General features: G+C 36.5%; 1 protein-coding gene across 13 annotated transcripts in view; it reads left to right on the top strand.

Annotated features, from left to right (window-relative positions):
* The window catches only part of RYR2 (ryanodine receptor 2), a 428,706-nt gene that overhangs the window by 109,625 nt on the left and 303,216 nt on the right, over window positions 1-15,865 (top strand). For all 13 annotated transcript variants that reach the window (XM_084513246.1, XM_084513253.1, XM_084513254.1 and 10 more), the window contains one exon: window positions 8,743-8,862. In XM_084513246.1, coding sequence (XP_084369372.1) covers window positions 8,743-8,862 — 120 coding nt within the window. The remainder of the gene's footprint in view (window positions 1-8,742; window positions 8,863-15,865) is intronic.

The raw sequence follows: 15,865 nt of genomic DNA on the forward strand, positions 1-15,865 counted from the left end.
TCAGATCTTAAAACTTTCATTAATGGTCTACAGAAAAGAATAAATCATAAATCACAAATGCTCAGAAAAAAAGGTTGTGAACAGCAGCCTGAGAAAATTTTTCAAAATGGAATTAAATAGTCTAAGAAGCAAGAATTCAGGAAGGTGGTAGACTTCTCATAGTGACAAGAAAGCGTTGCATGGGGAATGTGTGAAGTGAAAGGGTGAATCTCGTAAGTTAGAGCAGCTTTAGAATGAAATATATTGGCAGAGCATTAGAAGAGATTAGAATAAATCTTTAACCTTGCTTCAGAAAGACAAAAACAACATGGTGGCTGGTGAATCTTTTTGGTTGGGGATTAGAGGAAAATTTGTATGATTGATTGGGCAGCTGTGAAATATCAGTGTGGCAGGCAGAGCACTGAAGTGGAATGATTCAAGAAATAGTGCTGAAAAAGGATTAAGGGAAGAGAAAGTGATCTAGGATTGAATTTGCAAACTCAAGCAGATGGTGGTATTACTGACAGCCTCCTGAATCTGCTCACAACACAGAAGACGGAGGGCTGCCAAATTTTTTTCCTGTATTGCATGAAGTGATGATGCAGAGGGGAGGCATTCACACCATGCATAAGAGGGTCTCATCTGTGAGAGAACTGTGTTGTCAAAACCTCCTTGCTCTGGGGAGCCTGTGAATGGGACAGGAGGAACACACCGAAAGGAGTATGTTCAGTTTGAGTCTAAGTATTGTAGGACCTTGAACAAACTGTTTTAACACGTGCCACTGTTTTATATCTGAGATGAGTGAATTATTTCTCAGAAAAATGTTGGAAAACTGAAAACCTTCAGTTGTTATAGCAGTTTTAGATACTGGACTGAGCACCGTAGGGTTATGAGATAAGTTGGCATTGTTTAAAGTTGGCTTGATAAGTGCCTGGCTCACGTCATAGATATAACGTTCTTGTGTTTGCCTGCAGAATCTTGTGGACACCTTTTCTAGCATGCTCTCATCTCTGTCTTTACTGTTATTCACACTAGCGGGATCATATATAGCATAGATACGTCCTGTGCTGTAATTATGCCTTCGATTGCAGAATAGATGTATCCTGGAACAAGTGAGTGAGGGTGTAACATAATAGCATTCTTACCAAATTCCTAAAATAAGTGGAGTTGCATCACAGATAAATCTGACACACTGGAGCTTTTAAGAAGCTGACATCAGCCCACCAGCTGTTCTGTTTAATTTGATAAGCATACTTTATTGCAGATGTTCCTCCTCCCCCCCCCTTCCGTCAACTGTGTCAGATGCAGAGTTATCCACTGTTAACTAGCATTACAGACAGATAAAATTATTATTAGGCACTGACAGCTGAACTTGGCATTTTTTAGGATTGTAGGACCACAGAGCTAATCAGTGAGAAATAATAAATGTGAGTCATCTCAACTGGAAATATGTTCATTTACAGACGTATTTTTAGTAGAACTCAATCCAAAGCAAACACACTAGCACATGTGCGCACAAAGCTGAAAGCAGTTGTGGCACCATTTGATGCCGACTCAGTGGAATCAAGAGCCAGAAGAGGAAGCTTTGACGTTGCATGCAGACAATAAATTGTTTCAGTGTTGTGTGCACTTGTGACACCACTAGTGGGTTGAGCATTTGAGCAGGTGTTTAGCATGCACAACTGAAGGGTACAGATACCTAGTTTATCTCTACAGTGCTCAAATAAAACTCTTTCTTTTTTTTTCTTTCTTGACAAAGTAATTTGCAGAGCATAGCAGGTGCTCTTGGTACCTGAGTGTGCTGGAGCCACTCATTCAGATCTGGACCTCTGCCTTCTGATGGAGTGTTTCATTGCTCTCTGGTGCCTGCAGAAGCCAAGGGCCTGTGCCTGAGTTTCTCTGCTCAGTGTTGATGTGAAAGTCCTGGAAAAGCTCTGCTCTGCCATACAGCATCACTCAATTAAGTGGTGCACATGACAGGTTTTTTTTTTGTTTTTCCTTGTAGATAGAGATTTCTTTCTGACAGGCTCTTTGTATCATTCGATAGTGAAAACTTTTTTTTCTGACAAGTGATGAATATCTACGTGACTCAAGATTTTTAAATATTTCTTTAAACTGCCACATGTCTTTAGTACTGCAGATCAGCATGACTTTGCTGTAATTTGGCAAAATAATTTTGATGACTAAGTAAGAGCTTTTCAGGGAAAGAGAAGGAAATAAAGCAGTGGTTGTACTAGCAGCCCACTTCCCAATACTGTAGCAAGAGCTGCCATCTGGTCTGGTCCTCTAGAACTCCATCTATTTTGCATGGCGTTTTCTGTCCCAAAGGATACTTCCGTTAGAATAATGTTGAATTCTTATGAAATTACTCCTCCTACAGGATAAAACTAAAGTATGTACCATAAAATGTGTCCAGACTAATTAACATAATGTGACTACAAAATCTGTTCTTCCCTCTCATCCTAAGGCAAGTTTAGCTATGCCTAGATCCTCTTGCACTATTTTAAGAGTCTTGTAATGATGAAGTTTCTAAACTGGTCAGTGAAAATGCTTTGCTGTCCGCAGAAAATTTCTTCCTACTTGTTTTTGAAACTAAGGGTCAAAATGACCTGTTCGCTTCAGCTGAAGCCTTACCATTCCTAAGTGTGAAGTCTAAGAATCAGAGGATCACTACTATTGTATTCACTTGCCCTCTTCTGATTAAATGAGATTTTGGTTTCTATACAGATGCCTGGTGTTGTTGACTGATGCTCAGCATTCACTTCACCATAACCACCAGATCCTTCTCTATAGCAATGTTGTCTTATCACTGCTTTTTATCCTGTCTCCCTACCCAAGGGATGAGCACTCTGCTGAAGTTGTTTTCAGTTCCTAAGGGTTGCGCTCCCTTACAGAGCGGGAGCACTAATTCTTGATGGCTGAGGAGGTTACTATTATTGTTTGTACTATTAACTATTGCAACACTTGGTCATCTGCCACCAAGAACGTTATAGAGTTGTGATTTAAGGTCTGATATACTAATCAAATTTTGGGCCCATTTCTTCCCTCTGTCATAGGCTTCCTTTGCATTCAGTCATCAGGAATTCTAGGGTAGCCTCCCTGGTTGGATGGTATTTCAAAGTAGAGCTTGGTAGCTGTTTGATGACACTGGTTGGTCAGTCAATAATAGAATTAGTAGTTAAAGTAAGTATCATTAGGCTTTGAGTATTTGTTTTGTTGGTATTTCCCATGGGATTGTTGACAAGATATTTAATCATTGTTGAACATGGTTCTTGCACATTATGTACGTAGTATTTAATGAATCCTATTCATCCAGGCTTCTGTTTGTTGTCAGCAGGGATTTGAAGAAGGAAAAGCTCCATCTTAATGCATTACTTTTGCATTGTTGCTTTCTACCTTCTTCCAAAGCACACAGAGAATGAGGCTCTTAGGCAATTAGGATTAGAGCTCCCATCAGAACTGAAGGTTGCCTGGTTGGTGTGTTTTATTCAGATGCCTAGCATTAAACAATTTATTTTTTTTTCTGTAGGACAGATCACAAGGGTCATTTTAGAGGATGAATTAGTGGATCCCACTGGTATATCGTTGCCAGTAATTGTGGAAGTAATTGTGTACTTGATGGCCTATAGGCCTTACAGATGGCTACTCTACTCTTTAATCTAGTGCTTATACCAACAAGGCTGAAGTAAAGTTTGTAAATCAAGAAATATTCTGCAGTTTTCTTAGGCAGTAAGCAGTTTGTACAGGCTCAATTTCTGTTTGTAACCTATTTTTAAAGGATATGTGGCACCTATGCTCGTTGCACAGCTGAACAGTAAATGGAATGCAGTGAAGCAGAACAGTGCATATGTGGAGGCTGAGGAAGCTATTAAAGACTGAGCTAGTAAAGTCTGTGCTGAGATCCTGATTTATAGCGTATGTAAGTCGATGGAAATATTCCACTAACTGCAGCATTTGTCATATAAAACAGCAGGAGAAGAAAGTTTGAGTGTACTAGCATAATTTACCATTTTTAACCTCTAAATTTTGCAAATGTGACATTCAGTGGTCTGTATGCTATTTCAGAGTTGGTATACTCTCACAGGGCAGTAAAATCACATGGTCAGTGTTAAGTCTTTGTGAGGTAATTATGTGGACAGACTAATTAATTATTATGGACAGATTACAAAGAGTACAACAAATTATTTAGGTTAGTAATAGCTCATGTTCTGCCTCCTGTGTTTTCTGTGAGGGAGTAAACTATAAAATATAAAAAATCATGTAAAATAGCTGAAAACTGTTGCCTGTTTTTATCCTGAAGTGGAAGCAAAATGTAAATGTCAAGGTTATGACATAATGAGCTGAAGCACAGAATTCAGAAGTTTAAAAAACATGCATAATTATTGAAAGTTTAAGGTACTAGAATGTGAAGAAGGGAAAAACAAACAAACAGCCCCCCCCCCCCCCAAACTTAGCAGGTTCTGAAAGAAATGCTTAAAATGCAAAAATTCCACCATCAAAACCACACCTACATCTGTATAGCTAGCAGCTCTAGTGCTGTAGATGAAGCCTTCCTGTTACAATCCAGTCAGCCAGTTTTGGTCCTTTAATAGAACTGACATATCGAGAAGGTTAAGGATTAGTCAGAACTGACTTTACACAGGAGGTATAAATTTCCAGGCTTTCAGGGGGCAAAGAGTCACACTGTGTATTACAAGGAAGTATGTATTTCTTTGTTCAGTCATAACTTGAATTTGCCAGTCCTGGAAAGATATACCTAGTCAAAACATACTGGTTATAAATACAAGGGCATGCTGTGTGTCACAAGAAACTAACCTTATCCTTGACTGGGTAGTAAACATGTCATGTAATCTTAGGATATTTGAATAGATTTTACAAAAAAGTCAAATAACCACTGGAAATGAAAGTAAGTGTTATTAAGGAGCTTTGAGTACTTGATGTTTTAATATTGTACATTGACAGCAACCCTGTGCTCTTCCCTCCGTAGTTTGGTCTTCTGGAATGCAGTTCTGAGCAGGCACTTTGCCAGCAGCAGGTTGTTGCTGGTTTGGTTTTAGGGAACATTTTTAGCTGTAGAAAATGTTGTGATGCTGATAATTTTTCATTGTTATTTTTGTTGTTGTTGTTATTATTATTATTATTTTACTGGTTTCTTTGCTAAACCATTCCATTACTTGTTTAGTTTCTGTAAGTATATATGTTTCATGAAAATAATTATGTAGCCCATAATGAATAGATATAATTAAGAATCTGCTAGGAGCTGTTCTTTGTTCAGTAACAGTCTTTGCTTTTCAAAATTGCATGTTTAAAAAACAAATAGGGCTTTGTAAAATAGATAACATCTGCCTATTTTTTTTTAAATGCTTCTATAAGTATCAAAATGATAAATGCAGTTGTGTGATATCAAAAGCTGAAGCTGTTTGAGTCAATGCAGATATCGGACATAATACAAAGCAAAATATCTTTTTGCTGGAAGATATGATATCTCTAAAACTATGAATTGGTGTGCTGGCTGACACTGCAGGATTTATTGAGATTAATGGATTACTCCAAGGTAATGGAGGGAGGAGATGGTGCTTGGGAGAAGAAAGCTTGGGAGATTTCTGACTCAGATCATCAGGTTAGAAGTCTAAGAAATGATTCTGCTCTCCCTTGAGCTTGTTCTGTTCTTGTGGGTAGACAGCATTGTCTTTGCTCCTCTCCTGCTGCTTGTGGAGCAGAGATGACCCTTACTGCCTGATTCCCTAGAGTGTTACGAGGAAGTTCAAACCATGACCTGGAGAATGAATGAGGGCAGATGGACAAGCCATCCACTAACATGTCTACACTAAATGGGCAGCTTTTCAACATGGATTTACTCTTACTTGCAGTAAGTGCAGATATATCTGATGCTGGGCTCAGCTGCTGTTACAGTGAATGTCTTCCACATTTGATAATAAATGGCAGCACCACTTTGTGCACAGATTTTTTTGTTACTGGCACCTAATTTCCCTTAATCTCAGTACTTTTCTGTATCTGAAAACTGGAAAGAAAAAAAAAGACAAAGCAGCATCTTTGAACTTAGTCATGAAGGCTGCTATGGTGATAGTGAATTGGGATTGAAATAATAACAAATTTTCAAATTTTCATGGAGGAAACTGGCAGGTGTGTGTTGAAGTGATGATTATTCAGCAAAAGGAGAGTAACAGAGCTATCTGGCATTCCCTGCAAATGTCTGCAGGGATTTTAGGTCTGTGCTATTGCTTTTCCATCCAAACTCTTCTGGAGTTTTTTTAGGTCAATACTACATTTCATATAATCTGTTATGTTTGTTTTGAATATGAAGTGGAAATTGAATACAACTTTGTCTGTTATGGCAGAGTACAGATACTGTTTTTAATCAGATTTTACTTAAATTGAATAGGTGTTAACATAATTTCATTGAGTATGGCAGGCACACACCATTGCTTATTAACATTTTTGTTACATTGACCAATTACAAAGACCAGTAACTGATTTTCTTGTTTTGGCTAGGCATCTAATATTGAGAGTATGTAGAAAAGAATTTCTTAAGAATTTCATGTCTTAAAACATGGTTTGTTTGGAAGTTCAGTTTCAATGGGTCAAAAGTTACTACAAGTGATTATATTTTGGAAGCAAACATCTGTGCTTGGAGCTGGCTTCGTGGAATTGCTTTGTTTCAGCTCCTTTTAGTTCACTGTGGTGCTAAGTAGCTCAACATTTGACAGAGATGTTTAAAAGATGATGCTATTCCTGTCATCACCTTTGTGTTGAGTTGACCCCTGCATTTTCAGAGTTGGATGAGGAGAGGTAGGAAAGAGGTAGACAGGAATGTATCTGCTTACATAATAATATATAGTCTTACCTTTTGAAGGCTGCAGTTATAGCCCCTTGAGGCGTAAATTACTTTAATCAGTTTACATCTGACAGTGACTGACAGAAAAAAATTGTAATGATCTAAAATTCATCTGCATAACATGGATGTGAAAATGCTCAGGAGTTAAGATGACGAAATAGAGCAGTTTGAGACATTTTGTAATTCAAGGTGTAAGAGTATTTGAAAAATATTTTTCTCTAGTACATGTTTGATACGAAGCATGGTGTAGCTTTCTTCATGTGAGAGGAAAGTGACCTTCAGTGAAAGTCTCTGGAGGCCGTGACTTCAAATGTGGAAGTTGCACATTTTTAGCTCTTCTAATACTGGAGTTAGGTAAGGTTAGCTGGTTTGGAAACAAGTTTAGAAAGACATGGCTCAGATGCTTACCCACTTAGTTCTTTCTCTAAAGAAACAGAATGGAATTATATGTCTTAATATAATTCTGCAACATGATTAAAATTTGTGTGTATAGGAATCCTCTGAACATGTAGTCAGTAAATTTTGGAAGACTAAATCCAAGGCAGAGTTTATATTGAATTCTTCTCTAAGAATGTATGTTGAGGTCCTCTCTAATGATGTGCATTGAAATGCAGAGTAACTTAGAGCTGAGTAAATATGCCATTCTCTGTAATCACCCTTAACATAATCTGACAGTGGTATCACACCTTTCTTACCCCTTCTGTGCCAATTTCATCAACGCCACCTTGACGAGAATGAAAAGTTCCCCAACACTATTGGTTTCCATTAATCAGTAAGCATTTTGTTAGAAATCAGTCTTCATTTGTGAGCTATTTATTTAACAAAATAAGCCATGTACTCTGCTGTGCAGCAAAATAACAGAAAATGTTTGCAAAATGAATTGAGAAAGTTTGTGTCTCGGGAAATCTAGCAGCTGCTATATTCTTTTTCTTAATCCTCCAGCAATCAGCATCTACATAATATATGTGTGCTTGGTGATAGTGCATAATTGGCTTGCAGTCATCTTGAGCAGAGAAGGATATGGTGCATTAGATGATTAACTAAAATTAAGTATGTCAGAGACTTTACCTAAAACTAGCATATTTTTGAAGCTGTTGGCACAGAGTGATTTGTGTAGATGGGATATGTAGAATTCTTTTTCAGACTTGCTCTAAAATCAGTGTGCAGTGGTAGAACATAATTAATTAAACTGGTAGAAATTTAGTTTAAAGAGTCTTACTCTGTTGTCTGCATCTGTCTGTGAAAGTACAATGCTGGAATCTTCTCCAGTGACCCTTTTTTAAACAATGCTAACACAATGTATGGTGGTGACACGGTTACTGGGGATTCCCTTCTGACAGTGGGATTGTTTAGGAAAAAGGGATAGGAAGTGGAAGACAATGTTTGTGTAGCTTCAATCTAATGCTCTTATTGTTTACCTTTTTTTAAAAAAAAAAAAAAAATCAAGTGTAATTAAGGTTACGAAATAATCCTTTTGTGCTTTAAAAAACATGTTTCTTCCAAGGGATTCTGCACATTGTATGCTACTTTGTAGAACTGGGATTTAAATAGAGATCTGCATCTGTTCTTTCATTTATTTATTTATTTATTTTACAACATCTCCCTTTGATTATGTTACTGCAAGGATTTAGTCCCACAACATCTGTATCTCATGCATGCTGATTTTTGTTATAAAGAAACAGGAGGAGCATATATGTAGGAATTATAATTATTTTCATTGATTTGCCCACTTTCTTAACTCAAAGAATAAAAATTATGCTGAGATTCAGTTCTGCTTGTGTTCATGGATAACTGTTTCTGATTTTAGCAATGACTTTGTAGATGTTTCCCTAAGTCTTGAGCCAGAAGCATAACCACTGTTCTGTTTTTGTTTCTCTCTTTTTTTTTTTTTTTTTTTTTTTTGTTAGGATGATGAAGTGGTTCTGCAGTGCACTGCAACAGTTCACAAGGAGCAACAGAAACTGTGTCTTGCTGCAGAAGGATTTGGCAACAGGCTTTGCTTTTTGGAATCCACATCAAATTCTAAGGTACCACTGACTATTTAAAATGTCCTGTCTGAAGCAAGTATATAGTTATAATATTCCCTGCTTTGATGTAATACACACATATCTGTCTAGGAGAATGGACAAAATAAATCTGTCACTTGTATGACAAATATTTAATTCCCCTTCTAAATGTAATTGTCCTTTTGTCATGGCCTTTTGCCCGAACTCTAGTGCTGTGCTTTCTGTTTTGGGCTGCCTTTAAAAGTTAACTAGCTGCACAAGTCCATCTCAGTAATGTGCTTGTTATTGTGATTGTCAGAACTCTGTGGCAGTAAGCTGCAGTGCAACTTTTGTGTACTGCAATGCAAAGACTTGTTTGATTATTCTGTTTTTTAAGTCACAGGAAGCAGAGTTTTTATTTTACATGCGGTAAATTTTTATTCTATGCCTTTTACAGTGACATGATTATCATTTTAAATCCTTCTAATTCCTTAACCTAGCACAGTAACGATGCAAGTAGCAAAGTCAGCTCATCTAATCAGTACATTTTCTAATCCTGCTAACTCTGCTCTATATGTAATAGATGCAGTAGTTTGAAAAAATAATTTTGCTATTTGTTTTGAACAAGGAGCTATATTTCACAATTACATATGCTGAATTAAACGCCGCAGAATACAAAAATGTGGCTTCTGAAGGCAAAATGGGTTTTGTGAGAAGAGCAGTGCATGTACCTGGGCTTTGGATTTATATGAAAGGAAGAATGTTGTTTAACATATATGATATTTGTTTGACTACAATATGTTTGGTGAGAAAATGAAATAAATTTAAAGTATCTGGAAAGATATCTAGAAAGATTTAGTTCTGAAAATGATATTTTTTAACTTGCCAACATGTATAACATCCCTTTGATTCTCTGGTACATTGCAGAGTAATGCTTCATTTTCTATCTCATCATTTTGAATGTATTATTCATCACAATAAATTTTTCACTAGGATATTAATGATTCATTATAATAGCAGTGATTTTGATGAATTTATCCGTGCCACTCTGTTTTAAGTGAATATTTTTAACAATAAAGATGTGCTGGGATGGAAGTGGTTGCAGTGCTAATCACCTGTAAGGTCAGAAAAATCTATTTAATGAATTTATTATCACTCGGTAAGCTTGGATATTAAATCTACGGTCTCTCTCACACTATATAAAATGCTTGAATGTTCTTGTCTTTAAGGAATACAGTGTAAATTTCATATCAGTTTCCTATGCTTGCTTGTTGATGCAGCCCTTTCTGGATGTTTGGTGAAGTAATATTTATTCTACTCATTGTTCATGAGCTTGGGGGAAAAGGCAAGCAAAAAAAAACCCATGCAGCTCAAACATTTTTTAATTTTTAAAACTGACAGTTCGTAGGATGAGCTCATTTAAAGTAATTTGGAGATGCTAATACTGAGGGAGCCATAAATTGAAGTCAAGTTTACTTTAAGGATTTGGTAAATGGGAATAAATATATATATATATATATTTTTTTTTTTCTAATTTCTGTGACCATACAATTTTACTGTTGCATTATTTAAGAGACAGTACAGATAACATTACAAGAGGCATATGGTAATTCAAAAGAGGTTCCAGAAGAGTTTTCTGAGACAGCTAAAAAATTTCTCTGGTGTCCTTAAGACTGTTCTTGATTTGTAATGGGGTTGTGGTACACTTTAATGCAAACAGTAATGTTGCATCCTAATTACAGCCAGGTATCAAGGGTAAGGTACCAAGCACTAATAATAGGTCAAACATCAGTAATAGAACTCAGCTATCATCCTGGGCTTATATTCTTCAGAGTCCCTTATACAATCCCCTGCTTTTCTTAAACATCCTTCAGGATGTGGCTTCTGGGGATGTATCTGATGCTTTATTAGTATGTCTTTTCACATGCAATTTCTTGCCCTAGGATCATTGAATAATTCATACTACAAAAATAACAGTCACACTGAAGATATATACTGATGGAATACTTAGGCAACTACTAACTGTTCTCATCCCATTACAACAATAGCACTGGCAGACACATTATGGAAATTGCTTAATGAAGTTTGCTTCTGTTCAAGTTTACAACGCAAGTGTCTCTGTGGATGGCTGTATAGATTCCCTTAGCATTTGAAAACTGGAGATTTTGAAAAGAGCATACTAACAAAAGGTGGATGATGACAGTTGGGCTAAATTAATAAACACTTTAATAAGCATTATCAGTTTATGTAGACACATAAGACACAGAATCGGAGAACGGTTTGGGTTGGAAAGGACCCTAAGATCACCTACTTCCACCTCCGCCTTCCACCTGTTCCTGCCAGGGGCAGGGACACCTCCCACCAGACCGGGTTGCTCAAAGCCCCATCCAACCTGGCCTTGAGCACTCCGGGGATGGGGCATCTACAGCTTCTCTGGGCAACCTGTTCCAGTGCCTCACTACCCTCGGAGTGAAGAATTTCTTCCTAATATCTAATTTAAATCTCTCATTTTAGTTTAAAACCATTACTCCTTGTCCTATCAATGCACCAGTGCACCCCTGATAATGAGTTCCTCTCCAGTGCTCACACTTCAAAACTGTTTCTTAGCTCTGTGGGTCTACTATTTATTTATTTATTTTGGTGTACCCTCATAATGTGTTGCTTGCTTTTTAAATAAGCAAGCAATAAATTTTATTTTATTTTTTTTAATATTAATTTTTAAATAATTCACTTATGTTTGGAGCTACTTTACAGCTTGTTTTTAGGCTTCAGGTTGATTTCTTTCCATTAGAGCAAATGGAGAGAAGTCTTTTGCTATTGAATATGGTATGGGAGTTTTTCTGAGAAGAAATACATCTTACCTCACAATGGTGTCTTGTAGAATTATATTTCAATCTACAGTTATACTTGGAAGTTTGGGAATATTTTTGTACATTGATTTGGTCATTCTTGCAGGAAGAAGGTTTATTTGAAGGTTTATCTTGCAGGAAGAAGGTTGATTGATATGTGAATAAGGGATTGTAGAAGGCTGGAAATGATGTCAAGGAGGTCTCTAAAGGAGCCTCTTTCCCAAAGCAGGACCAGCTGTGAGTTCAGATGCCATGACCTCATGGACATGGAAGTTGAATGCAAGCCTTTGCCACAGAGAGCAAGGATATCCAGGACTGCATTAGGAAGAGTGCTGCCAGCAGGCTGAGGGAGGTGATCCTTCCTCTCTGTTCAGCACTAGTGAGGCCACACCTGGAGAGCAGTGCCAGGTGGTCTCTGGCACAAGAGAGACATGGTAGTCAGACCCCAGACTGGGTCAGGTGGTACTGGGACTTTGTATAGCAAATGCATTTGTGATCTGAAATGAAGTCAGTGGATTGGATTGCAGCTGTGAAGGACACAGAGTGGTGAGATTCTTGATTAGTGGCAGTGCTAGCCCTGGAAAAATCAGGGATGTGTCTTTGTAGCTGTTCTTTTGAGTTCTACCAGGGAATATTTTCTAGCTTTTGCTGATAATGGGATAAAAGCTACTTAGCATTTTATCCTAACTCTGTTATATTCTTTTTTTCTTTTTTCTTTTTTTTTTTTTTTAATGTTGGAAGGCAAGTAAGAGTATTTGCTACACTTACCTTGTAATTGCTGTTTATCTTTCAAATGTATAGCAACTTCCCAGATGTTGCTCAGAGCACATAATCCAATTCCTCCAGATCATTGTGTATATTCAAGAACAAAATAACAAATAAATAAGATGTCATGCCTAAATTGCATGTAATTTTATTAATAGACAGTTCTAAGTGTAAAACAGTGCTAATACAAGATAAATATGTGAATGTCATCCAAAAATGTGAAGTAGGTCAAGTGAAAAATGATTATTTTTTAATCTCTATAAATTTCAAAGGAGATGTATCTCAAAAGAGATGTTGTTCTATGTATAGATTACACTTTCCAAATGTCTTAGGAATGTAAAACACATAAACCATCAAAACTTTAAGATTCAATAAGCACCAACAACAAGGATAAAACAAACAAACAAACAAACAAACAAAAAAAAACACAAGACAATCTGAAGACAAACTTTAAAATGCTTAGTTTCCACATCTCATCCCATTATTCATCCTGCAGGTCTTTTTTGATTAAGAAATGTTATAGCTTTAACAGAAGAAAAGATTTTAGTATCAGAAAAAGGGCCAAAAATATGAACCTCTGTTTTGATGATGGTCTGTAGGTGATTTTGTTTTACTAGAGTTGTACTTTTAAATCTGTATGCAAGACCATTCCTTTTAGTAACACAAGATATATGAGTAGTCAACTCAATGGCTACTGAAATCTATTTCTTTATATTTTAAAATTAGATTGTTTCTTTTTATATGTAAAGAGATTGCTAGTCCATTCATTAAGAGAATGCGCTTTTTGCCATTGAATTAATTTTTCTTTAGATCTGAATAATGTTTCCTGAAAAGGAAACAAGTTGGAGCTGTATTTTAACAGCTCCTGAAAATTAGAATCATAGAGCTGAAAGGGCCCCACAAGGACCACTGAGTTCAAATTTTTACTCTGCACAGGACCACCCCAAAATCAAATCGTTATCAGACTAAATTATTCTGGTCCATGGTACAGAATGAAAAATACTCAGCTCTGGGAAGTCACAAATGTGGTTTTGATAGCTTGTGAACTGCTGCACAGTTAGTGCTACACAGTTACAGCTTTCCACTGGCATGAGGTGTTTTTTCCACTTGTTTTTTATGGCAGGTGATAAACTCACATACCTTAAATCTGTGGAACTTGAACTACTTTAACTACCTTACATCATTAAAGAAGACTATTACTTTCTCTTGAGTTCTCAGACATTTCAACTTGAGAGAGGGAAGGTTAACATAGTGAGGAATTCTGAAGATCTGCTTTTTTTTTTTTTTTTTTTTTTTTGAGCAGGGTACAAAGTGTGATTCTGTGGCTTGAACTTCCAGCTGAGATGTGAATCACATTATATATAACATGTTACAATGCTGAGAGGAGAGTCCAAGAGCTTATTTTGCTATACCTTATTCACTCAATTTCTGAAGTAAGAAAGAACTTCATATAAGGGTAGGGTTTTGATAACTGTTTCCTCTTGTGGAGGGTTACTTTTCTGCTGTGGCAGGTCATAGTTGCTGCACTAGGAAGGGTACTGCAGGTTTGGTGCTGTTAGCTGGGGCTGTCCTGCTCCATGTCCAAAGACACACACATCAGCGACACTCCTGGATACAACTGTTATTTGAAAGGACAGAAAATGAAACCTGATGGCACTGTGCTCTGGCAAATTGTTTCGTGGACTGCCAAATAACAATTCCTTGAGGTTTTACTTTGTGCTTTTTCTGTCTCTTTGTTTTTAGCAAGTAGTTGAACCAGCATGAACTGGATTGGTGGCTGTGCTGCAAGAGAGGAAGGGAATGGTGGGAAAGGAGGCTGGAGAAGGTTTGTCACCTTGTTCAGACAGGGTTACAAGCGAGTATGTTTCTCTATTATTTACACTAGAAATTTCCATGTCAGCAGTCCAATTCCATATGAACATGTCTAGAGTAAGGTATCAACTGTGGCAGCAGAGGCACTGGTCTTAAATCTTGTACCATGATTGCCTCTGGGAGAAAACCCATCTTGTCTTCAAAAGCACAAGATCTGAAGGCTAGGATTGCTTTCTTCTTTTGTCTCATACAGCAAATGCTTAAGCATGTTCTCAGTGGACAAGATGAAATATCTGACTTCTGATGAGAAACAGTAACTGTGCTGGTTTTGATTGTGCATATCCAAATGTGTATATATATTCAAAAAAAAAAAACAAAAACAACAAACAGTGTCCATTAGTGTATGGATGCAAGTAGATGCTTTTCCAGCAGTTACGGATATAATAAAATACTAAGTATTTTTAAATTAGATTCACACTGATGAAGTGAATCTGCACTGTCTGCTTGTGTTTGCTATGGATCATTCTGGGAATTTGCCATACACTAGATATTTTTTTTATAGTTCCTCTTTTTTATGCTTAATGCTTCTATTGCTTCCTTCCAAAATAAATAAACAAACAAACAAACAAACAAATAAATAAATAAATAAAATTCAAGACTGTCAAGGCTTTTGCAAGATTTTGTAGCTACACTTGAAAGGCCTTTTAAATTATCTTTGTGTTGTGTTGCCAAAATACGTGTTCATATTTAATGGCAAAAATGACAGTTAATCTCATGTAATCTCATGTTCTGAGAACTCCATTTAGCAGACGTTCACTAAGATAGTTGATTTTAATAGTCTAAAGGAAGTGCTTGTAATAAATTTATGCATACTTACACATTACTTGCCCTACGTTATGTACATAGGTAGAGGAAGCTTTTGTACACATAAATTGGACAGGATTTTGTTTGCCGAATCATTCTTTCCAAGTAAAGTGATTCTTTATGAAAGCCAAATAAATAAAAACGTAATGTGTTTCACTACATCTATTTGTAGTTTTAAGTAATATGTAATTTATATAATAGTAAATATTATATTTAATTACATAATTTAGATACTCCTTTTAACTCTTGTACAAATCCTGAACCTAAGTATAATTGTGTAGCCATATCTACTGGACCTGGCTTTGATTCTTGGGACTTGGTTGCACAAACTTCTTAAGATTGAAAGTAAAGAATTTAAAATGACTGTGGAACAAGTTTAGAGTTCTTTCTGGAAAGCTTTTTTCTGTAACAAGTTTTTAGTGGGGATCAAAATCAAGTATAAGGGTGTTATCTAGTGATTGTATTATTCTGTGAAATTTTTATTACTCTTTGAACTGTTTTTGCTACATGCTGACCACCTTGTCATACCATTGCCAGTGGTAGTTGCAATTCCTCGTATTAGTAGCATAGACATTTTATGCATGGATATGTTTGTCTTTATATGTGTAAAATTTAAATTAGGATCTATATATAGCAATGTTCGTGGACCAAAAATGGCTTATTTTGAGTTGCAGTGTTTTAATTTTAAGCAGCGTGGTACATCGCTGGGTTTTAGATACGAAGCTTAATACAGATTTAGTAAAGAAAGACTGTTA

This window comes from Aythya ferina (genome assembly GCF_964211825.1).
Source record: "Aythya ferina genome assembly, chromosome: 3".
Classification (NCBI taxonomy): domain Eukaryota; kingdom Metazoa; phylum Chordata; class Aves; order Anseriformes; family Anatidae; genus Aythya; species Aythya ferina.